At 44.4% G+C, this 25,725-nt stretch overlaps 1 protein-coding gene across 2 annotated transcripts; it reads right to left on the bottom strand.

Moving 5' to 3' along the window:
* Positions 1-8,256: 8,256 nt before the first annotated feature.
* Positions 8,257-25,445, bottom strand: Rnf122 (ring finger protein 122). 2 transcript variants are annotated; one of them, XM_051182228.1, is made up of 6 exons: positions 25,256-25,445; positions 19,027-19,183; positions 12,438-12,483; positions 12,165-12,206; positions 9,538-9,620; positions 8,257-9,301 (listed from the first exon to the last, which is right to left on the bottom strand). In XM_051182228.1, exons 1-6 carry the CDS (start codon positions 25,278-25,280, stop codon positions 9,187-9,189), a joined length of 468 nt encoding a protein of 155 aa, XP_051038185.1. In that variant the 5' UTR covers positions 25,281-25,445; the 3' UTR covers positions 8,257-9,186. The 2 variants fall into 2 exon arrangements, with proteins under 2 accessions (XP_051038185.1, XP_051038186.1); XM_051182229.1 differs by having other exon boundaries at positions 9,538-9,617.
* Positions 25,446-25,725: the final 280 nt, after the last annotated feature.

The raw sequence follows: 25,725 nt of genomic DNA, 5'->3' as shown, positions 1-25,725 counted from the left end.
CTGCCTAGACTCCATTTCCTACCAAGCTTCTGTTCTGAGCTGAGACACCTCCTGCTGGGAAAGGCCTTATTCCATGCATAGCTCAGTTTAGTGTAGGCAGGACTCTGCATAACTGACCATGGTTGCGGCTGTGGATATGCATGCTTGTTTAATATCCACAGGACCCAATACCTTACGGAGGGGGCGGGGTAGGAATCATTTAACACTTGGTCACTAGAACAGTACTGGTGTCTACAAGGCACATAATTAATATGTGCTAGCAGGTGAATATATTTGAAGGCTTTGACAGAGTAAGATTATCCACATCAGACTTCTCTATGAATGACAATATTCAGTGGCTGTCAACTACTTCCCCTGAAGTAGAGCAAATCCTGACCAGAGTCCTGTGACACAGCTATGGTCAGCAAGGAAAACAACATCTGTATGCATCCAGATGATTATTTTGTTGGTTATTCAATTGTTTTGTGTTTTGATACTGGGTGTTGCTATGTTGGCCTGGCTGGTCTGAAAGTCACAATGTAGACCAGGTTAGCCTCAAACTTGCAGCAATCCTCCTGTCTCTGCTTCCTGGCTGCTGGAATTACATATTTGGCTACACTTTATGATTTCTTCCCCTGCCCCCGCCATGTGTATGAGTGGGAGTGAATGTGTGTTTACAGATGCACATGCGTTTGAATGTTTGCATGTGGAGGCCAGAGGTTGACATCAATATCTTCATTGATTTCTCTTCACCTTCTATATTGGGGCAGGGTCTCTTACTTATATTCGTAGCTCATGAATTTTCCTAATTTGCCCTGAGAGTCTCTTGACTCTGCCTCCTAAGTACTTGGATTACATAGTGTGGTGAACTCCTGGCATTTACACAGGTTCCAGGAATCAAAATTCTGGTCTTCACATGAGTGTGATAAGCTTTTTATTTACTGACCCAAACCCAGTGCATTTTGTTACATCCTACAGTCTGTTTATCCAGTATCCTTGTTTATTTGCATAGCTCTCTATGACCTCAGATGTGAAAATATCTCACAAATATTATGACTTCAAGAATTCCATGTGAATTTTTGTATATGCTTTTCTTAGCCACATTATTTCCTATTACTCCCATTGATAAAGGAGGAACCATGTGTTCAGCACAGCTTAGGACTTGACATGACTGGTGTGATGAAGAAATAAAGAAGGGACAGACATATAGACTCATGTATAGAAGATCTGGAATCAGGTGGGTCTCATGTATATCTACTATACAGATCCACTCAGGACTTTGTTCTCTCCTTACACATTCACCCAGGCATCCTTGACTCCCCACAGGGAAAAAAATTGATCTTAGAGAGATTGAGGAACTAGTTGGGCAAGATGAGACACATTTAAGGTCTGTCTTGGATACATAGTGAGTTCAAGGCCAGATTCAGGGTACATGAGATACTGTTTCACACGCACACCCTCCACAATATTTTTAAAAAAAAAGAAAAAAAATTGAGGAGCTAGACTTGGAATTCCCAGGTGAGGGAAGGGTGACTTTAAACTCCCTCTTCGGATTCCAGTCTTAGCTTTGTTTACTCCACTACATCTCATAATGAGGAGAGAAGAGTATCCATATTTTCCTAAAACATAGCCACATGTCATCACCGATTCTTGGCAGAGGGCTTTTTGTTTATAAAATACTGGGAACTTGGGGGTTGGAGAGATGGCTCAGCAGTTAAGAGTACTCGCTGTTCTTCTAAAAGGACCCAGTTCCCAGCACTTATAATGGATGGCTCATGACTGCCTGTAAGTTCAGCTCTAGGGGCTCTGACACCTACTTCTGGTCTCCATGAGTACCCACACATGTAGCATAAGTAACCCACACATACCCATAAATAAAATATTTTTTATTTTAAATTTTATTATTAAAATAAAATGCTGTTTATTTCCACACATGGAAATAAACCATGACTATACAACTCAATGAATTTCAATACAGTTGGAATGAAATATATAAAGAAAATACTGAGAACCAGCTGTCTTGTGTTTGCTGGTGAGGCAGGAGGACCATCAGTTCAAGGTTAGTGTGGACTACACATGGTGAGATCCTATCTCCAAAACCAGCAAACAAAGCTAATTTCTGCCTTAAGACCCTAGTATAATCAAGAGACCATGCACCATAGTTCAGTCAGATTTCTGACAGCATCTTCCCCTCAAGGACAGGGAGGGAGGGCAGAGCTAGATGTGGCCTAGAGTGAAGACTTCATCTGTCTACAACTAGCAGAAGGCCTTCTATGGCATCCAAGATGTCACAGCCATGGAGTCTGGCAGTTTAGTATTGAGTTCAAAGGCTGAGCCTTGCTGGGAAGGGGTGGGAGAAAGGGCAGCTTTGAGAATGTTTCAGCACAGGGCTGGGAGTTCCTCTCCTTTTAAAAGTGATCGCTGAGTAAAATTAATTAGAACTTTGTGATTGTCTCTTCCTAAGACTTCGAGGAAGTAATTCCTAATTGTTTTTTATACACATGCCCCACTTGAAAACAAACTCACTATTTTGTAGGCAGATTTTAAAGTTTCAAGTCTTTGAATATGACTTCAAAGGATGCTTTAGGGCTAGGGATGCAGTTAGGGAATGGTGCTTGCCTAGCATGGCTTAGGTCCTAGCTTTGGCTCCCCAGCACTGTCTTTTAAAACACTGCTTTAGCATTCAAAAGTTTCCATGTAACATTCCTTTAAATATTAAGAAAAATCCTGGGGTGCATGGAAGGCCATTATAGAGCATGTGATTCATTGCCTGGTGGAGTCTGTGTCTCAACCTGAATGTGTAACTTTTGACTCTTACACACCTGGGATCAATCTCCTGGATTTCTGTCTTTGCTGAGTCGTCACATATAATAAGACTCCCGCTCCTTGCTCCTTTTAAGCAATCCCCCCTTGTCGGCATTCCTTTCAGAAAGGTTGCTCAAAGTGGTGCTTAAAAGATAATTCTAGCTTGCTAAATTTAGGGTGTGGATAAAGTCCAAAGTGAGAATAGTCCATTGGTAATTGTGCAAGAAATGTTAATATGTGAGGCAAGGGAGGGTATTTCAAACTCCGGATGATTTTTTCCTCCCTCCCTCCCTCCCTCCCTCCCTCTCTCTCTTCCTCCCTCTCTGACACACAACATGTAATTTAACAATATTCAAAGTTAACTGAGACAGTGACAAGTTCTTTATCACCATCACTGAATTTTAAATATAAAACGAGGGCAGTTTTACATATAAAATATGATTTAATGGTACAGTTCATGCTTAGTATGTGCTAAGTCCTGGCTTCAATTGCTACCACTATAAATAAGTAAATAAATGATTTAATATTTGAATTATCCTTTTAAAATGCCTTTAAGTTAGAGACAGTCTTCAAAATCAGCAAGTTATGTTGGTATTTTTGTGGTTCCAGGGGAGAGCATCAAATGCAGTGCACTGGGCAAAGCTAGGGAAGCACCTTCTGCTAATCTCATTCCAAGACTTTGAGTTTTTGACCAGTTTGAATGGCTGGCTGGCCTTGAAATCCTGATCCTTCTGCATAAGCCTCCAAGAATCCTGGTTCACAAAGGTATGTTAGGGTGCCTAGCTAGCTTACCTTTGTATCTAAGATATTGTTCAGGTCATCTTTAGTCTACTGTCCAAACAAAACAAAACAAACAAACCAAAAAAGCAGCAGCAGCCCCCTGTACAAACTGGTAAAGAAATGTACCATTACCTGTAGCCTGCTTTGAAATGCATTAAAAAAACATATTGATGATGGAAAGATAAGTCATAAAGTAGATGTAGCAAAATGTTTTGGGAATAATGCAAATGGTTCATGCTACAACCTTTTTGCTATAAAAGGATGAAAGGCAGGTACCACACATAGTTGAGACCAGATTCCCTTCCCAGGTGTGACTACAAAGCTGGTGCCAGACAGGGCAGTAATGGGGCCCTAGATGTCTTCAGCTTTAGACATATCATTAAACTCACCTTCTAACCTGGGCCAAGATCACACACACACACACACACACACACACACACACACACACACACACACACACACACACACACACACGCACGCTCCAAAGTTAACAAATACAGAAGGATGGAGTAGAGGGTGTTGATCCATGGTCCCTGAATATTTCAGGAAGGGATATGTAGCAGTTTCAAAGTGAAATGTCCCTGACAGGTTCCCACGTTGAACATTTTATACCCCTGCTGGTATTGCTGTTTGAAGAGGTTATAGGAACTTTAGATGGGGACCTGGCTGGAAAGGTGGTGGCCCTTGAGGTTTTATAGCATGTACTTGCTTCCTGTCTCAATGCTGACTTAATGGAACCAGCTGACATCTACTGCTAGCTAGCACCACACAGCTTTTCAGCACCGTGCCATTCCTACAAGGATGGGCTGCATCTCCTCAAACTATGGGAGCAGAGTCATTCTTTCCTCCTTCATGATTTGTCTTGCAGGGTTCTGGTCACAGCAATGAGACCATGATAGAAACACAGACAGGATGTGTTCCCATGATCTCAGAAAGGAAGTGGGCACGAACTTACAGCAAAAGCAGCTTGCTTAAAGGCCGCCAGTGTCTTGCTTGTTCTTTGGTCTTCATCTGTCCAGACACAATCTTTCAGTTTCTTTCTCTCTGGGCTTTTTGTTTAGGGAACACAGGAGACAGACTCAAGACCTTTCCTCTGCTAGGTGCTCCACAACAAAGGACAAACCCAAGCCCTGCACAGGAGTTTTAAAGCCATCCCTGTCTGGCTTTCTATAGACACAAAACTGGAGTCAAACCCACAGAGATTTAAATGTGGAAAGTGGCAGAGAAAACAACCCCTGGCATTTGGTTTATTATTGCATTTTGGATGTGAGTTCCAGTAGTTTCTCTTCTTATTGGCTTCAATTTTTAAAAATTGTTCCAGTTATCACAAATTTCATTCATGCCTTTGAGGACTTCAGCACCTTGAGACATGACGCTTATTCATTGACCATTTAGAACCATTTAGAACTCAAGAGACAGTCTCAAGTGAGGAGTCACGCCATCACTTAGTCATAAACCCTTAGCAATTACTGTTTTTATTTGGGGAGGGGTGTTTGTTTTCCTTTCTCTGCAAAAGCAGCTCATCTGGAAAATTCTACAATGATATGGCATAGATGAGAAAAATGTGCTACTTTGTAAGAGGTTATGACTGAGTACACTCAGTAGCCATCAAATGTCCCCCAGTATCTTCTGGTGCTGATGTCCCCCAGCTATTCCTCTACAGTGCAAAAATGATGATCTCGTGAGGAGCTGTCACAGAGGGGAAAACAAAAATCAAAGCATCAGAAAGGAAATGGGTGTGGCTTTTACTTTCTTACATTGGATCAGTTGTAGTCCAATGCTACCGAGTGGAACAATAAACAGCTTAATATGTTCCACAAATTTGTACAAGCTTATAAAACTGGTCACTTTGTTCTTATCTCCAACTCGGTCACATTTGTGCCTCCGGAACCTGTGCACATGGCTTCAACGGAAGACTGAGCTGTGAGTGACATGGTCAGGATAGTACAGATGTTAGTCTGCTGCTCAGAGACATAGGAGATAGTGGAATGGAGGGCAGACAATGGGTAAGAGGAAAAATGACCAAACTGAGGAATAAAAGACAGGGAAAATGGGGAAGGCCCTGGTCAGGGTGGGGGAGGGTTGAGTAGAAACTACAAGGAGGAAAGGTAGCACTTTTTTTGACCCAGGGTCTATCTATATACCCTAGGTATGTATCTGACAGTCCTGCAACTGTCATGCTGTAGACATGCTGGCCCTGAACTAAGAGATCTGCCAGCCTCTGCCTCCCAGGTACTGGGATTAAAGACATGTGCCACCACGCCCCATCCAAGGTGGCACATCTCACTCTCACTGAATTTCAAATTCTGCCCTAAAAGAGCTCTGAACTCATTACTTCAGTTACCCATTTTGTAAGTGATGGTTCTATTTAAGGCTTATGACATCCTCTGTGGAATTAAAACAACACAAAAGCCCCCAAATGGAAACAAAAACAAAGACCATAAATAAGTTGCAAAACACTGCCACACCCCTAATAATGGCTAGGGCAAAGATCATGGGAACAATGGGGTTTTGTCATCAGGTTGCATCAGGCTCAAAAGCACCTTGTCTTCTGAAAGTCTTCAGCTTCATCTGCTTCCACAACAGTGGGGTGATGAAGCTGACATTGAACTTGGATCTATTGTCTGGGGTTTCATGTTAGCCTTGACAGTGTTTAATTATGGGAGCACTGTTTGTTTTTAACATCCTAATCCTAAATTCAGTGTATACACAAAAGCAAGCAAAGTATCTTTTGTTGGGGGTGGGGGAAGGAAAACCCTTGGTTACACCTCCTCCTTCCTTGATACACCTCCTCTTTAGATACATTCAGGGTATAAGTTTTTTGTTGATTTTAATAGGACTGGGCATGTTGTACCTGCCTATGACTATGTGGCACTAGGAGGAGAAAAATAATTAGCTTAGTTCTCAGATGATACTTAGTGGCTTGTTTAAGTTTTATCTGCATAAACTTCAGGGTGCTTACTGTATCAAATCCTTTGTTCCTGGCCTCCATACAGTTCTTATCCCCTTCAACCCCCCCACACACACCATATCTCGCCCCACTGTCCTTCTTCACACTAGCTTCATATAGAATGCACTTTCTGGCTCCCAATAGTCTGGTTAATTATGGTAAATGGCCATATTACAACTCTCTCAAGGTTGGACATCGTGTCTTGCCATACATTCCTGCTATTGCTGGAGCTGAGTAGAGCCCCCTGCCATATATTCTACCCAAATATAGTGCTCACACCATTTACCCAAGGTCAGGATTTTCCTGTTAAGTGGTTGATCCAGGTACCAAGTGTTCTAGAAAGGTGGAACTAAGCAACAAGACTTCATCAATGACTGTCTGAATTGGTAATATATTACCTAATTGAGCTCTGCAGCTGCCAATTCACAGCCAGTCAGCTGAACAGCATCATTTTCCCTTCTCTGTACTCTAATACATGTTATTCTAGTTCAATATAACTGAATGGAAGTGCTGGGTATAAAACGTGTTTCTCCCTCCATCCCCCAAAACACACACACACCTTATTTTGACCTCGGGATACTGACATAAAAAACATGCATTTTAGTGCTAACATTTTCATCCAGATGCTAACACTGATGAATTATCCCAAAAGCAAGGAGAGATAGTGAGACAGGAGATGCAACGCTGTGATCAATTTGCCTATCATATTCCAGCAATGCATACACCAATGGCAAGATGGGAGCCGAGGCTGAATTGGGCTGAGAAAATATTTTCACACTGACAGTGTTAGAAGAGGATGCAGTGACCCAGTGCAGAGATCAGGTTCTGTAAGGCTGGCAGCAGCAAGCAGGAGTTACTTAGCATGAAAGATAAGGGCACCTTCCTGCAGAGGACCCCATACCCAGGTACACCTTAGTGTCGTTCAGTCTCCCAAAGATAATGGTTGGGTAAGAAGGCACCACACCCACTCTTGGTGGCTGGTACCCAATGGATAGCTCCCATATAGCTGGTGTCAATACACTATAGTGAACTCAGCAAATGGCATCCCTGATCTTAGCACCCAAGGAATATTGCCTGTTTGACTGGCATTGACCTGTGCTACCAAGCAGGGGCCAACCAGGGGCTAGCTACTTCATACTTAAGAAAGGTGTCCCCAACACCATTTTATTCTGTATATACTAACTGTTGATGCAGTAGCCATTTGGGGGGACAGGCAAAGCTAAGTTGGATGACACAGGTAGACAATCTGGATACACACAGGGCCATGAGTTGCCACCATGTGGAATTCTAGATGGGGTGTGGGAGGCTAGGATAAGCCACCCAGGGATTCTCAGCACAGAAGGAGAGAAGGGGCACCAGTATAGCTACATGGGACCTCTGACGTTACCAGGTCATAGGTAGTCAGCTTACAGGTTGAATGTATCAGTTCCAAGACTTAGTCAGTGAATGGCTCTTGAAAACACCGACTGATGATTGATCCTGGCTTCATCAGGTCTTATTTCACACTGGTGTTCAACAGGTAATCCTTTTTCTTTGTCATTGCTGGGAAGTGAACCTAGGTGCCCGAGCATATTAACCAAGCACTGGATCACTGAGCTACATGCCCAGTCCTTGATTTTCTTCTTTTAAAGGGTTAGCTCTTAAGGATTAGAAATGTCAAGTGTGTTCTGACTTGGGGAGGATGAAGAATCTGGTGAAGAGCTGCTGTGCCTCGTGGCACAGAGCCACAACCACAAGTCAAATTTGATTAGAGGAACATGTCATTAAATTTAATTTCCTTTAAATACATAACCTTTTTCCACTCTCAGCCACCCTGGCTGAAGATGGGGAGACCCCACCCCCTCCATTCTTGGGGACTGCGTACGTAAAGCCTGAGATGGTGAAGATATAGTATAAAAATACTAGTTACAGGGGAAGCAGGCACCTGCCCTACTGTAACCTTCAGACACCCCGTCTCAGGGTCCTTTTTGTTTAAAAAAAAAAAATGTGATGAGGATAGAAAAAGTCCCTTCCCTTCCTATAGAGTGGGGTCTCTTCAAAACCAACAAGGAATTATTGGAAGCTCTGAGATTACCCAGGGCCAGGGAGAGAATGAATAGCACCTAAGACTCTAACAGGGGATGGTTGGTCCCATCACCCTGCGGTCAGCCAGGACAAGGCTGGCCTTTGTTTCTACATCCCATGTAAACATTGACTTTTCCCTTTTCTAGGTCCCCACCCTCCTTTATTTCATGCTGAGTCTTTCACCTTTTTTTTTTTTTTTTTTTTTCTTTTTTTGATCTTTCCTTCCTTCCCTTTAAATCATCCCAAGGCTCTGGCAGGAGTGAGGGATGTGGTGGGCACAGCCACCTCATCCTTTCAAGGTCAGAGTAGCTTGTTCTCCAAAGGGGACGTGTCCATGTTCACAGTCACAGGGTTGATTCCTTCCCAGGGAGGTGCATGAGGCAGGTGCATAGTGTAGTACCAGGATGGAGTAGTCCTGCTGGGTGAGGCCATTGGAACTGCGTAACAGGGAAAGAAACTCTGGGAGGCAGCGCACAGGCAAGCCTGGTACTGGTCCGGCACTGCTGGTGAGAGCCCAGTTAACACTCAAACGTCTTGTTCATTGTGTAGAGGAACCCTGGTGCCCACAGAGTAAGCTGTCTTTTCCAGTGTCCACATACAAGGAGCGCTCACACCAGCTCATCCAACAGGATTCCAATGCTCTGCGAGGTCTCTGTGGGGCCAGCAATAGGCTTGTTGCACATGGGGCAGACACAACGCACTTCTAGCCATTTTACCAGACACCTGTGAACAAGGGGACTGTTATCTTTGAGGAGACATTCCAGATGGCTCCAGCTGTCTCTGAGTCCAGCTGCTTCTGAGAACAAAGTGCCCCTGTAATCTGCTCTTAGCTAACCCCTCTGGTGTGCTGAACCTAGGCATCACTGTTGAATAGCATTCGTGGGGATTAGAAGGTTCTTAAAGACACCCCCTGATTATTTCTCCCCTACAGGACCCCCCCCCATCACATCCCCACGTACTTGCGGTGAAAGGCATGCTGGCATGGAAGTACACCTAGCTCATCTTTCCCCTTGAAGTCTTCCAGACACACTGCACAGGTCTGCTATGGAGAGGGAAGGGGAGGGGGAGAGAAGGAGAGAGGGAGAGAGAAAGAGAGAGAGAGAACCTGTGAGTTAGAGGTTATCTTCATCCATCCCAAGTATCCACCATATAAGTTTCAGACAAGGAAACCAAACTCCAGCCCAGTCTCCAGCATCAGCCATATTTATAAAATTGCATCAAGAGGATAAACTGAAATCAACCCAATGAAGGCACTATAAACAAAGATCAGAAGTGCTAGCCACGTTTCTTCAAATGTCTATTTCAGTATGAAAATGTGGGCTGGGGATGTGGGTCAGTGGCAGGGTTTTTGTACATCATCCGTGAGATCCTAAATTGGAACCCCATACCACAATCAAAAACCCTAAATAAAGAATGCATGGTGGCGTTTGCTGTTAGTGATATGGTTCTTAGGAGAGAAAACATGGATCTCTCTGCTCAACACCCTGGTTTTATTTTAGTTTTTTTGTTGTTGTTGTTGTTTTGTTTGTTTGTTTGAGGTGGGGGCAGACTCACATAGCTCAAGCTGGCCTCAGACCAAAGCTGTTGCTTGAATTTCCCATCTTCCAGCCTCCACCAGACTACAGATTTGTGCTACTACTTTCAGTTCATTGTTTAGAAGCATGCCACTTCTCCCACGATGTGCACTGTTTCTTCATGCCACCACCATTCCAGGTTGTTCTGATGCTCAGTAGCTGCCATCTCACAATCATGTTTCTAACAAGTCATAATGTGTTCAGATCCCTACAGTCAGTACACCTTAGACATGGGTGCAATTATTAAATGCCACTGATAACTTCTCAGGTATTCAAATTATGTATATTTTGCCTCAGAAGAGAGAGTTGTGCTCATAGTGCCTACTTAGTGGGTGCAGGCTACTTTGATATGAGTTCTACGCCTCTCTCATACCCTGGAGGTGGAGCCATATTTCCAATGCTCAATAGCTACCCGTGGCTGATGGGTCCCAGACTCAGGACATTGTTATGAACACACAAGTTTTGAATCGACAGTGTTGATCTCCAACAGTTTTGTCCTTTCTAGCCTATAGCATGGGCTAAGGAGGCACACAGTAATAAAAAGTAAGACTGTAGGCTAGATGTGACGGCAATCTTGGTTGTCAACTTGACTATATCAGATATTTACTAAAATCCAAATGGCTGGGCACACCTGAGAGATTCCCCCCCCCCCCCCTTTCTTTTCTGAGACAGGGTTTCTTTGTGTAGCCCTGGCTATCCTTGAACTCAAGAGAGCTGCCTGTGTACCATCACCACCTGGCAGTGAGGGATTTTAATGAAATCTGAAGTGGTAAGATCCACCTCTAATCTGGGCCACACCTTCTGCAGGCAGCCTATGTAGAGGGCAACGAAGAAGGAGTGTGCTCTCAGTCTGCTTGCTTTTACTCTCACTGGAAGGCCCATTCCTTCACTGGCATGAGACCCACTTCTTTGGGATTCTAGTGTTTAATGAAGACCAGCAGAATGAAACATCCAGCCTCATGGATTAGACCTTTTTGGAGATGGCCATTATGTGGACCACAGGCTGTAAGCAATTCTAATAATTCATATACATATACATATACATACATACATACATACATACATACACACATATTCATTCTCTAAGTTCTGTTCCACTAGAAAACCTGACTAAATACAGATATATGCACTGTTACATTCTTTAAATCCAGACTTCTATCCCCATTTATGAAACTCTAAGACCTCAGCTCTACTACTCCAAAAGGCTTAGGAAACACCCAAACGTTTTTTTTTTAAACAACCTGAGGTGTAGTAGCAACATGAAAAACTGAGTAAAATGAGACCACATCCAGAGAGTCTCATGTTTGGTGATGCTGGAATCATATTCACTTTCAGACAACCACAAAAGGCCAACTCTCTGGTTAGGGTGTCTGTGGTTATGGGTGGAAACCTTGGGAGATGACTTAGATGACCTCAAAGGCTGAGGGGACTGACCTGGAAATGGTCCATTAAAGGAGGGGGTGAAAGGAAAAAAAAGGGGGGGGACTGATGTGATTATATTTTAATTGAAATAAAAATAGACCTTATGGGGGGTGGGGGAAGGATACAAGTTACTGATCTGTTGGGACAATGTAATATATGAGTAAAAGGACCTTATTTTCTTTAATCACAGGCCAGAGCATAGGTACCAAATAAAGGGAAAGTTAGCAGCACACTGCCTATGGCACAGAATGGGTGACACTCTTATTGAGGATTCTGCACACCACAATGCCTAAGGCATGGAGTCTATGGCACCCTTAAAAAGTTTGCACAGCACACGGCCTAAGGCATAGAGCCTGTGACAACACTTATAGGTTCTGTACAACATACTGCCTATGGCATAGAGTCTGTGACTCTTACAGATTCAGTGATCCCTTTGTTTCTTGCTTTACTTGACTCTAGACAAAATGTATTACCTGCCGGGATGAATTCCTTCTGTTTGGACACAGGCAATCTGAAGGCAGAGACTAAAGAGCTAGAGAAGGATGCCTAAGCAGGATCTTCCCAAATATTAGTTATCCCAAGACACTTACCCCATAGAGCTGCAACTTCTTAGCATCACCTTTAAGCACCACCTAAGGAAGAAAGAGACAGCTGATGTCTGGAGGTACCAACCACAGAAGCCAGGGAGGTTCACCCAATGATGCTCATCTCTCTCTCTCCATGAAAGTGGAGGGCACACCCATCTTGAGAACAGTGGCAGGAGTGGTAACCCTCCCAGGATGTCCAGGAGGTCAGGGGATGTAGGCTATGTAAGCTTGGGCTTGCTCTCCTTATGGTAAAGGAGAAATGTAGTGGTACTTTACCTCCTTGTAGCCATACCGCTCGCTCTGTGCCTGGTTCCGGAGTTTACTAGATGAAGAAAGAAAGAGAAGGCAGATTATTATGTTTTGTTTTTTAAGTAAGATATATAAGTTAATGACAGTATATGACTGCTTGGACATATTTCTGGAGGTGAGATGAGTACTTGTTTCATAAATGCCAATGGGGCATAGTTCAGAAGTATGCAGGCCAACCAGAAATGATAAGGATTAAGGATTTATTGCCAGGTCCCAGATACATTCTGAGCTGTTCTCTAGCAGGGCATTCTAAATGGCTTATCTGCTTTCTTTGCCTTTTTTCCAGTAGGTAAATTCCTACAGATATTCACACTATGTAGATCAACAGTATGCTTACCACGTGCAGAGGTAGAGAGATACTTCAACTGGTTGCCTGCATGAAGCCACTCTTCAATAGCCAAAACACAGCATGTTGTTACTCATAGCAATGGCATAATAAATAGTTCATCTAGGCTATGTTGTATGTCCCCTGGAGGCTGACATTGTCTCACTGAATCCAAACGATTCCAGGAAGGATGAACTTTTCATTTTATAGATGAAAAATAAGAAATGAACCCTAAAGAAATCAAGCAACTTGTCCAAACTTTACAGAGCTGATGGGGAACAGGGTTAAAGAGTCAGTTTCTGTGATTATGGAGCCCATTGTCTTTACCATAGTACATGATCCACCTGCCTTCGTAGTAATCAGATGGGATATGAATCAGAGTCCTGAGCTCATCTTGAGATACATTGCATGCTTTATTAAGCCTTTGACTTTGAGCAACCCACTGTACAGATGGCTGGAAGCATGATTAGCCCAGACTGACTTCAAATTCACGATCCTCAAAAAGGAGGTATCATAGACATTTGCTGCAGGTAGGTATAGATGCCTCCTATATATGGGCACAGAACTCTTTCTCACCTTTTTGTTGTTGAGTGCTAGGAATTAACCCTAGTGCCTCAGGCATGCTACAATGATCAAATTAATTTAATTAAGAAATACTTGAATATCTTGAGCTGGGTGGTGGTGGTGCACACCTTTAGTCCCAGCACTTGGGAGGCAGAGGCAGGCAGATCTTTATGAGTTCAAGGCCAGCCTGGTCTACAAGAGCTAGTTCCAGGACAGGTTCCAGAGCTACGCAGAGAAACCCTGTCTTGAAAAAACAAAAAAGCAAATAAGAAATACCTTAAAAATCTCAGTATTACATGAAGTATATCTCAGGGTGAGTCTGTCATTTCCAGACACAATCCAACCATGAGTTTTGACCTAGTCCTTCCATGGATTCAGGGTACAATAGCATTCTGTAAGGTTGTAGAAAGAGGAAATCTTGCCCTGGCCCCTTTCTGTCTCTTGTCTAGTAAGAGTTGATAAATAGTCTGTCACAAGCTCCTGCCACCACCAGTTTTCTGCTTAAGCATTTGAGACTAAGTGACCATGGATGAAACCCTCCAAAACCATGAATCAAATCAGGTACCTTTCAGAGCAATGATAAATGAATATTTGATATACATGATATGTTTACTGTGTACATGCCTCACCTCTGAACTATACACCCAGCACTTTCTAACATAGATCTGGCTGGAGTATGGGAGGGAAGCCTGGCTACAACTCACTACCTATTCTTACTGGATGGACAGTTAAGAACAGCTTTTATTCCTCACTGGGTGAAAACAAGGAAAAAAAAATCAACATCTCGTAGTACAAAAACTTTTATCTCATGACCTGAAGCTTTAGGGCTGGGGCATAGCTCAGCAATAGAGCACTTGTTTCCTGTGTGCCTGTGCGTGAAGGCCTGGGTTTGATCCCCAGCACTACAAAAGAAAAAGAAATCCTTTCTTGTTTGTTTTGTTTTCTTTCCTTTTTTTACATTTAAATTAGAAACAAGCTTGTTTTACTTGTCAGCCCCAGTTCCCTCTTCCTCCCCTCTCCCCTGCCCCCATTAACCTTATCCCATCCCTTTCTGCTCCCCATGGAGGGTGAGGCCTTCCATGGGGAATCTTCAAAGTCTGTCATATCATTTGGATCAGGGCCTAGCGCCCCCCCCCCCCGTGTGTCTAGGCTGAGAGAGTATCCCTCTATGTGGGATGGGTTCCCAAAGTCCACTCGTATACTAGGGATAAATACTGATCCACTACCAGAGGCCCCATAGACTGCCCAGTCCTCCTAACTAACACCCACATTCAGGGGGTCTGTCTGGGTTGGTTCTATGCTGGTTTCCCAGCTATCAGACTGGAGTCCAAGAGCTCCCACTGAAATCCATTTTTTTTTTTTAATGCCATTGGTCCATTAGCTTATGTATTGGTGCATGATTGCCTTTGGAACAGGCTGTGATGGCTGGGTGGTTGTGACTTTACAACCCAGGAAGCCCATGAACAAAAGGTTGCTGCTCTAAGTGACAAACACAGAACACCTCATTTCAGTGGTTGCAGCAGAGTGCATAGGCATGTCTGAGAGGTGGATCCGGATAGATAAGATCTGGCCACCAGGCGCCTCCATCCTGCCTGACAGGAAGTAACTTGGCCTGGCAAGGTTGAATGTTCCTGGAGCCTCTGGGAAAGTCCCTGCCAGGTGGCCTCCTGCCAGGACTTGGGGCTGAGGCTGCACCACCATTGCTGCTTGCCCTGGCCCCACCCCACCCCCTTCTACTGTATGTTTTCTGCTCACTTTCAGACCTGGACTAAAAACCCTTAGTGTGCAAAACTCTCCAGTCCTGGAAAGGTTTTCGTATATAATACAAGCATGTCTTTTTCTCAGCCTCCAAAAGGGATGGGCAGGGAAGGGTGTGTCCAAAGCACAAATGAGCTATTACCTGACCATACTGTGTCTGATCTTTCTTTAGAACTTTTCATTTTCCTTCCTATTTTTAAGGCTTCTCTGTGTAACATTCTCAGCTGCCCTGGAACTCGTTTTATAGACCATGCTAGTCTTGAACTCAAAGAGATCCATCTGCCTCTGCCTCCCAAGCGCTGATATTAAAGACATGTGCCATGGCTGCCCAGCCTTCTTTCCTGTTTTTGAGAGTCTTATGTAACCCAGGCTGTCCTCAAAACCGGCTGCTTGGCCAAGGATGACCTTGACTTCTGATCTTCCTTCCTCAATCTCTGAGATGCTAGGATTAATTATGTGAGAGCTCTGGGCTAGCTAGGCACTCTCCAGTTTAGCTATAACCCAGTCTGTCTGCACTCCTGATCTGATTCTTCCCCCGCCCTCGAGGTCTAATGACCAACCGAATGCTTGCTAGGTCATTGAGATACATTTCAACCCTGTGCGGGGTAGAAGTTTAAAGAGGAGAATGCCACACATGTTTTAAAGGTTCAGCTGCCTCACCAATAACACTGATATGTTGAGAGATCTACCATGTGCAATTTGTAATTCCTCTTCTACCACTGATACACTTGTAGTACACTTTATGGCCACAGGATCCTAGCGCCTGGGGTCCTCTCACCTATTGTGTATGGTAGGCTCCCTTTAATGCAGGGATCCAGAGCCCTCACACCTCCATCTTCATCCTGCATGGCTATTTTGGCTCCTGAGGAGATAGGGCTCAAACCATTGGAAAGGAAACAGCAAAAATCATGCTCTGGGCCATCCCAGATGGGGAGGGATAGAGAGCCAAGGACTCTAGACAGGTGGCTTTCTCAGCTGTTGGCTGAGCAAAGCAACTAAAAATACCACGATTTCAGTGAGACCATTGCAAGCCACCGCCAGCAGGCTCTCCCTTCCCTCCTTTCCCTTTGAGAGTAAGACAATGCAGCCAGCTCCTGAAAATAATTGTTCCTTTCCTGCCTGTTTGTACTCCACTAGCCCCTCCATCCTGTGTAAGCAGAGGCCAGCTCTGAGGGAAAAGAGGAGAAACAAGGGGCAGCTGGCAGTTGATGTGTCCTTGGCTCATGAGCTCACCGGGTCAGGAGTGGCAGTCATGGACCTATTTTGGCTGAGGTGGAAACTGAGAAGCAGGGAGAGGAAGTGGCTTTTGTGCCTGTGTGTCTTTCTATATATAGACACAGATACCACATGCCAGTGAGCCTTTGGAAGCATGAGACCTAGGGGTCAGCTGGCTCTGGACAGACTATGGGACACAGGGTGGGGTGGTGAAGGAGCCAGACACTGCAGAGAGGACAGATGGCATCACAGTGGGGATGGCTTTTAGTGTCATGTGGTCACTACTCTGTTCTTCTGCTGCAACCCAAACAAAGCAAATCAGTAAGCAACAGAACAACCTGTCTTCTGTAGAGCCCTGACACCCAGCTGAAAGGGGTTAGCCACACAGGTCTCAGCCACTCTCTCTGCTTCCCACACAGGGAAGACACACAGAAGACAAACATGGAGGACAGCATGAAGGGCTAAATTGTCAGACTAACCCACCTCAGCATCTTCCTGGACAAATTCTGAACTGTCTGGACATGAATGTCTACATTTATGCAGTTCCCTAAGCCTTACATTGAATGCTTGTTCATAGAATTAAGTGAGCTAAATGCTTTACTACATTTAGCCCTTAGCAAAGACTAGCCCAAAGCACAAGGTCATGCCTGGTAGTGGCAATAGGAAACGAACCTCAGTCATCTACTTGCTGGTCAGAGTGTTAGCCTCTGGATTTTCTTTTGTTTATCATCTTTGGTCCTTGTTTGGTGTGTGTGTGTGTGTGTGTGTGTGTGTAGAAAGGAAGTAAATATAGTTTTATGATTTATTTTCCCTTTTGGTTTTTTGAGGTAGGGTTCCTTTGTATTGTTTTTGGAACCTGTCCTGGAACTCTGTAGACCAGACAGGCCTCAAACTCAGAGATCCACCTGCCTCTGCCTCCCAAGTGCTGGGATTAAAGGTATGCCCACCAACGCCTGGCCTAGTTTATAAATTTATTTTTCTTTTCTATCAGTCACATCCTAAATACATCTGTGATACTTGAAACATGCACACCTTTACCCTTCATAAGAATTTAGTTAATTACCTGCTAAAAGATTTGAGGGAAAAGATCAGTGAATAAGAATAGTCTGGGGGAGGGAAGCATAGGGATTATAGACCAGGAAAGAGTTAAGTCTACATTCACTCCCACTTAGCAGTGAAGTGTGGATTTTGCACTAGTTGTACCAGAGGAAAAATCAAGCACTATTTTCTCTGCACACTTACGTGGAGAAATTCAAATTTTAAAGACCTGTTTGGAGGCCAGGCATGCAGATCTCTGTGAGTTCAAGGTCTGTCTACAGAGTGAGTTCCAGGGCTGTTACAGAGAAACCCACAAAAAACCAACAAAACAAAACAAAACAAAACAAAACAAAACAAAAAGACCTTCTTGGCAAGGTTCTGAAGAGCTTCACAGCAGCCACAGAGTGTGGGAGCAATGCTTGCCTCCTGAACTTCCAAGCATCTGCCTCAAAGGCAGAAGCCATCCCCCAGCAGGGAATCCCAAGAAAGTACCAAGACTCCTGTCTCTTAATTTTCTAAACTAATTAGACCCTACCCCATGTCTCCCCAGGCATTGGATATGTGTGTGCCAGGGAAGGGGCAGTTGTCACAAGGAGGGACTGCAAGTACTATCAACATGTTCTATTCACCAGAAATGTCCCACCCTCTCCAATGTACAGGGCAGACCATGGGACAAAGACCCCTGAGTACCAACAGAGCACCCCACTAGAACTCTGCTTTCTGCTCTAAGCACCATGCATGCCCAATACTTTCCCCCATGTGCATGTGTACTCACACTCCTGTATATAAGCATGCATGTGTATTATGTAGATTGACACTGGCAGTCTTCCTCAGTGGCTCTCCACCTCATTGACTGTGACAGCTTCTTTCTATAGAATTCAGAGCTCCCTGATGTGGTTGGTCTAGATAGCCAGCTTATTCTAGTGATCCCATGTCCACATTCCAGGGCTAGAATTACCTCAGGCTGCCATGCTCACCCAGCATTAACATGGGCTCTGGTATTCAAATTCCACTACTAATACAGGCACTTTAACCACTGAACCATCTCCCCAGCTTTAGTAGACAGCAGCCATAAGCTCCTATATCCTTCACCATAAGGAGAAATAGTTCCTGGAACTTAGCTACCCTGATAAGCTCAAGCCCTTCCCTTGATCCCTAAGCAACTAAGAGTAAGTGTCATTCTTCCTTCCCACTCTCATAAATAAAAGCTTACAAGACAGAATAAACAAGGAGTTTTCTAGCATTAACTTGCTAACATCAGCATTGGGAGAACTGGCAATTAATTTCACAGGTGAACAAGAGAATTGAAACCTGCCTACCTCTCCCTGGCTGTGAATGGGAAGCAGGTTAAGAGTACTGGCTTTATCTCTCAGCTAAGTCATTCTAGACAACCCTCGAATAACTGGCTGAGAAGTGGAATGCAGTCAAACACTTGGTGATCTTATGTGCTCTGGGATAACTTGATGAGGCTGATGCAAATTCAAACACCAGGGTCTTAGAGAAGGGCGGGCTAATGCACATCCTCCATCAGAGGCTCCAGCACAAGGCTCTGATGTGTGTATATTTGCACTTCTACATGCCTTGCTCAATATCCTCTATGAGCTACTCTCCTTCCTTCTTCATTTCCCTCCCCAGATGAACCAGCCAGCAACCAACCTGATGAAGTAGCAGCAGAAGATGAGACTGAGCATGAAGACAAAGATGCCCGTACCGAAGATGACCATGTAGATGTTGAGGGGAAGGTCTTGGAAACTGATAGGTGGCATTGAGCAGGACTTGTTGGTACTCACCAGTCCCAGGCCACAGAAACACCCTGCAAAGCAAGAAGCAAATAATACTAAAGTTAGATACTTTTTACCACAGGAGCCTGGGGCATTGTGTTGGCAGGGACGTCAGGTTCTAGCTTAAGCTTATATCCCAGTACTAACTACATGGTCCTGAGTAAATGGAATGCTAAGCAAAATACTTAAAATGGATTCAGAATTTAGAAGCCTGGAGTTTTTAGTCCTAGTACTCTGTGGCAGCAGAGGCAGGTGAATCTCTGAGTTCAAGGCCAGCCTGGTACACAGAGCAAGTTACAGGACAGCCAGGGCTACACAGAGAAACTCAGTCTCAAAAAAAGCAAACATAGAATTTAGGCTAGGGCAGAAAGTAAAAAAAAAAGAAAAAACAAAACAAAAAACAACCAACCAAACAAACAAAAAACAAAAACAAAACTGCCTCCAAGTAGGAGACACTCATTGAGTACATAGCAAAAATAAGAGCTTACTTAGTAAGAAAATATATTGAGTCCCGACCCATGCTTCCTAAGCTAACTATGTGACATTCAATGAGTTATTACTATAGAATTAACCTCATCAAAGGAAAACTAGCAAAATAGAGGAACAGAAATGATCGCTTAAGAAATAGTAAGCTGCAAAGGTCATTTGACACTAATAAAACCACCCATTCCAGAAGACAAACCATGTCAGAAAGCAGAAAAGAAATTGTTCACTAGAAGTCCAGGCCATCATTCCAGAAGGTGCTGATGGGGACTGGTGCCAGGGACTATGTCTTCCTTGAGTGATCACCTTTCTTCTTACAGCCTCAGGGTACTATCCTGGAGTATATCCCCTACAACTTTTAGAAATGTGCAGCGTGGGACTACACCACACTTACATGAGGAGTGTCTACTTAGGAGGCTGCAACAAGGAAATGATGAGTTCCAGGCTAGCCTCAGCATTGTAGTGATACCCTGGCCCCAACACCACCACCACAAACAACAAAGAACCAAATTCCTTTAAGGAAATATTTTCTTCTTGTTTTATCACCTCAGACATCTAGGAAGGTATACATAAAACACAGCTGAAAAGAAAAGAGCCAAAAGCATTGAAGGGCACTAGATATCCCCAATTAACTGCGCTCTACAACTCCTCACCTTTTTACTTTCCTAAGACCTGCCAGACCTCAGGGGCTAGGCTCTCTCCTAGCCTTTTGGTAAGGATCCAGGATTCTACCTAGTAATTACCATGACTGAGTGCTATCACAACTCTGCAAGTAGACAAGTTCCAAGACTGCAATCAATCGTGACACTGTTATGGTCTGCACTTTAGGTATCCCTGCAGCAGACACTTCTTCCTTTCTGCTTCTTGGACCCCATGAGGTAAAGCTACATCTTTTCCACTTGCTAGACTTAAACCTCAAAAATCCATGAGCTAAAGTTTTCTTTCTAAGTTATGTATGAGTCTGTCACAGTGATGACAAAACTAAATGCCACACATGATACATGCCACTCCTCTGTGTATCTTTGTGGTATCTTTTTGTTTGTTCGTTTCATTTTGTTTTGGAGACAGGATTTCCCTGTATTGCTTTGGAGGGCCTTGAACCCAGAGATCTGCCTGCCTCTACTTCCCAGTGCTGGGATTAAAGGCATGTTTCACCAACACCCAGCTTCCTCTGTGTACTTATAAGTAGATGATGTAAGCCTTCACCCAAAAGTCTAAGACCATGCCCCATCCTTTTTTTACATACCTATGTCAGTCTTATTGATGTCACCACTGTTTCTAGTTTCTCTAATTATCCTCCATGTCCATCAGTATCCTCTAACTCCACTTACCAATTTCCAAACTCTTGTCTGGTTTCAAGTCTATATGAACATGTACCCCACCCCTTATAATTATATCTTAATCATATCTTGCCCACCCATGTCCTTGTCTGTCCCCACCTTTGTCTATGTCACCTTCTCTCCCTAGAATTCTTTCCTTTCTGTGGAAGTCTAGTCTTGGTCTTTGTGATAATTTTCCTTTCCAATGCCAGGGCTGTGGGTTGAACTAGTACCTCACATAGGCTAGGCAGTGAGTGATCTACTACAGTGCTGAGTCCTCAGCCCCTGCATGGTCTTTAGGATATTCTAGGGACCTCTCTGGGATTCTACAATGCTAAAGACTTGCATCACTTGCCATGGTTTTTGTTCCAAATATCTCCTATTATCCTGATGTTGCTAGCATAAACTTAATTTGATTCTTGTTGCACTCTGCATCGATTATATGATAATAATGACAGTTGAGAAGAATAATAAAAGAAGCATACAGCAATGACTGGATTCCATTTAGGACAGGGAAGAGATAGACTCAAGCAATCACCTTCCTTAACAAAGTTAGATGCGACAGTGGAGGTGAATACAATTCTGGGAGTAAGTGCAGATGTCCCCACAAGCCTGAACTTTGCTCAGCCTGTGAATACCAACTTGAACTCCTAAAGCTGCACCAGTGCTTGGTCTGTCTACACAGCTAGTTAACAGACAGCTCCCTGATTTCTCAAAACAACCAAGTCTCCTTGGCAAAAGTTACTTCAAAGTGGGAAGACTGATGTTTGGGAAAACTGCCCAGAAACTGCCCTCAGCTAATAAATCACCAGTCAGCCAACAGGTTTTGTTCTGGGTGTGCTGTATACACTGACCTAGACCTTGTGGGGAAACAAAAAGTGAAAAGAAGCTCTTGTTTTGAAGGCATTTTCAATTAGGGGAAATTAAAGAAGCAATTAGCTACTAAAGTTTGCTTTGCTCAATAGGATGTTTCTTGCTTCTAGATTATACTGGAGGGTTAGAAAGAATACCATTTTCATCACTGTTTCCCACTTGAGAATTTGCTTTCTGTGGGCCTTTCACAGAGCAACTCTAGACTAAGATATCATGCTAGACCTGTCCCAGAATCCTTCACTCTCCACTAGTAAAGGGCCTCAGGTATTCTCTTCCAGAAAACTGCACCTTCAGGACCAACATTACCTTCTACTGCCAATAGCCTCCTTCATCCTACCACAGAAATACCCAATCCTCTCCACATTTACTAGGGCTCCTCTATGAACCTTATATAAGCAGGATCTTACACATAAGAAGGATCCTAGTATCTACTGGGTCCTAAAGAACCTCATATCTCTATTCTGAAAAAATAAGAACTGTGTTTGGAGGGCATACACTTGCACCCTGCAGGTACTTTGCTTCCAGCAGTCCCATATCAGTTTATCTCCATCTTTACCCATCTTCAAGCTTTCCCTGGGGCTCTAGGACTGAATCAATGAACTTGGGACTTATAATCTATAAGGAGGCAGATTCAAAAGTAGATGTTCAGCCTGTGTTGTGTAATAGTTTCCTCTGAGATTCAAAGATTTCATTCTGCAGGAAGCTCCTTAAGCAGGAAGGTAAACTCAAATAACTTCAGGAAGTCCCTGAAGCTGACCAGTTTCACCAGGTCCCTTCCTGTCAGAGGAAACAAGAGCTGAGAATCTGAACTCAGATGGAAGGAAGCTAAGCTGCAAAGAAGACTCTTAAAACCAGACTCAGTCACTTGGAAAGAGTACTCTCCAACCTGCAGTCTGTACAGTGTGTTCCAGGTTCCTAGTTGTTGTGAGCAGTCACCCATGCTGGGTGGACTTTGGTGATAGAGTTATCAGAGTCATTTCTGCTCCTGTGAGTAGTAACTCCTCACCCATAATCCTGTAAGTAACCCCAATAAAACTCATTGATTCTCTCAAGTTGGACTTCAATGGTATCCATACTTTGGTCTGTCCTGGAATCTCTAACTGGGGTGAATAGACATAAGTTGCATCTCCCCAGGTAAAAGCTTTGTCACACAACAGCCTGATGTCACAGCAGCAGCTCATGTGTGTGACCCATATAGTCTGAGGCTCAGAAAGAGCAATGAGTTTTCTTGAGGCCAGCATGGATGACCATGAAAACTCATAAAACAAAGCAAGAGATTTGATTCTATTACAGTGAGTGAATTTCATTCATTTTATACTTTGGAGAACAGAACTGGTTTAGATTTGAAATATTTTCATTTTAGAATATTTGGGGGCAAGGCAAAAAGGGGTGGTGCAAAAAAAATTTGTACATAGTAATATCTCTAGGATAGAGCTCAAATCTAAACACAAAACTCATCCTGTGTTTTATATGCACCTTATTCACACAACCTGAAGATACTTTTGTGCATGAAGCAAAGTTTAATGGTGTGAAATTATCTCTTTTGATTTCACGTTTGAATTTTATACAACTTGTACTTTCCACAATTTTTAATTTTCAGATTGGGATGTTCAACTTGTACTATTGAAGAGAAATGGGGAAAAGTTATCTAAAGTGGACAATAGAGTTTTTCCTTAAAACTTTAAGGTCAAAGAATACCCATATGGGGTCTCCATGAGGATTTTCAAGGGGGCATATATGGGGTTGCATCCCCTCTGGAATCAAGAGACAGGATCTGACTCACTCTATCTATCTATCTATCTATCTATCTATCTATCTATCTATCTATCTATCTATCATCTATCTTTTTGGTTTTCTGAGGCTGGGTTTCTCTGTGTAGCTTTGGAGCCTGTCATGGATCTCTGTGAGTTTGAGGCCAGCCTTGTCTGCAAAGCTACACAGAGAAACTCTGTCTCTAAAACAAAACAAACAAACAAAAAAGGAAGTGCAAAATAAAGAAAGGTTGCATTTCAGGTCAGTGATGGAGTTTGTGTAGTATGAACAAGGCCTGGGTTCCAACACTGCGAGGGATGGGGCAGAGAAGCAGGGAAAGATAAAACACTTCCCAAAGGGAGCTGCCAGAAGGTCGGGGTTACTGACAGCTTAGTCCTCCCTAAATCTCTGGTCCATTGTCTTTGACTTGACACCAGAATGTCTCGTCTCAGCTGGCAGGCTACAAGAAGGAATGACGTCAGGGCAGGTCTGGCCAAGACCAGCAGATCTGGGAACTGTTTCTTTCAGCCAAAGGGAATCTTTCCCAGATGCTAGGATACACCGTCAGGCCTCAACCCCCATCCCCCGCCCCTCTTCATTACCCGCCTATCACACACAGCTTGGTTCATTTTCAGGAAATTAGATCCGACTAGCAAAAGGAGGAAGGAGGGGGGATGGGGGCCACTCATACACATGCGGCCCAAACCCTGATTTAAAACAAAGACTCTTGAAATAATTAATCCAAGATCTGGCAGAAACCTACTCAAGAATGGATTTCCCCCCCTCCAAGTAACCAGCCAGCTATTAAAAAAAAAAAAAAATGTGCCAGTTGCTTTCCACCTCGCCCAACTCTTCATGTCAGAAAGTGTCCAAGATTCTGGTGACCCTTGGGGGTAAGGGTAGGTGGTATAAAGTGCATCAGGTAGATGCATCAGGTAGCTTAGATGGGAAATCCAGATCCGCTCCTTACCCGAAACACCTGAGCCACCCAAAAAGCCTCAGGTGAACTAACTTAGTTAACATCATTACCCCTTGGGGTATGGATAGGAGTTGGTGGCCAGTGGCTATGTCTGGAGGCGCTGTCACTACCTAAGCTGAAAGCAGACCCATGGTCTGGCCTCCTTGCCAGAAAGCCAAGCTCTTGCCAAGCCAGCCCTTAGCTGGGGGTCCAGCAGTCTGCAAGGCTTGTCTATTCAGCAATGATGCTCTTTAATCCAGAATCTTGCCCTTAGAAGCCGGTGGGAACCAACAAAGAGGAGGAAAGTCACCCGCGCCCTGTCCCGCAGGTTGCACTGTAAACGTATTTAAAAGAGCCTGCAAAGTTCAGAACCGGAACTTGAGCTCCCTCTAGGAGGAGATCTAGCTGGAGCGCGGATTTAATTCTCTAACCACCACAACAAAGAACAGAGTTTGAGAGCGCACAAAGGCAGGCGAAGGGGGTAGAAGAGCCGGACCACCACACAAAGGCCGGGAAGCCCTCGGCGCACATGCTGCTGGCCCTCCACTCGCTTCTAGACCCTTTTTACCCCCATACACTGAGAATGGGTCGTTTCAAACTGAGCGCTGTCGAAAACACCACAGGACGCCAGGACGCCTTCTGGGCCACCCCAGAGATGGGGAAACTTGGCTCAGGACGTGGAACTGAGCGGTGTCCACTCACCCGCCTGTCGAACTCACCGTTACACCACTGGAATGGGTGCATCAATGAAGTCAAGGTCGGCTTCCCGGAACAAACGGAGACAGGGTGCTGAGACCTGGTGGGGTTGTGAACGGCGATCGCCGGGCTGGAGATGCAACTCCTGGAGTAGTCAGGGGCTGCGGAGAGGCGGGTTTGCAGAGCAACAAAGAGAACAGGGGAGGAAACAAAGTCTTTCGGAGCGGAGTCCTGCAGAAGGGCGTCGTGAGGGCCCGGGCCGGTAGAGCAGCGGAGTGGGCCAGGACGCCCGGCCGAGGTCACAGCTGCCGGGGCACGAAGCCGGGATGGGGTCCCACCGCGCAGAGGAGTGCGCGCTGGGATTCCTAAAACTGACACAGAGAGGCGCACACCCCCTCCCTATGACTGCCCCCTCCTGGAAGCCCGCCCCCTGCTCGTCACCTGCCCTGCGGCCAATGGGAGCCTTTCTCCTGCCCCCGGGTATTATTTACTG

This window comes from Phodopus roborovskii, unplaced genomic scaffold (assembly GCF_943737965.1).
Source record: "Phodopus roborovskii unplaced genomic scaffold, PHOROB, whole genome shotgun sequence".
Taxonomy (NCBI): domain Eukaryota; kingdom Metazoa; phylum Chordata; class Mammalia; order Rodentia; family Cricetidae; genus Phodopus; species Phodopus roborovskii.
Note: the sequence above shows the minus strand (reverse complement) of the source record. Positions and strands in the feature narration are given on the sequence as shown.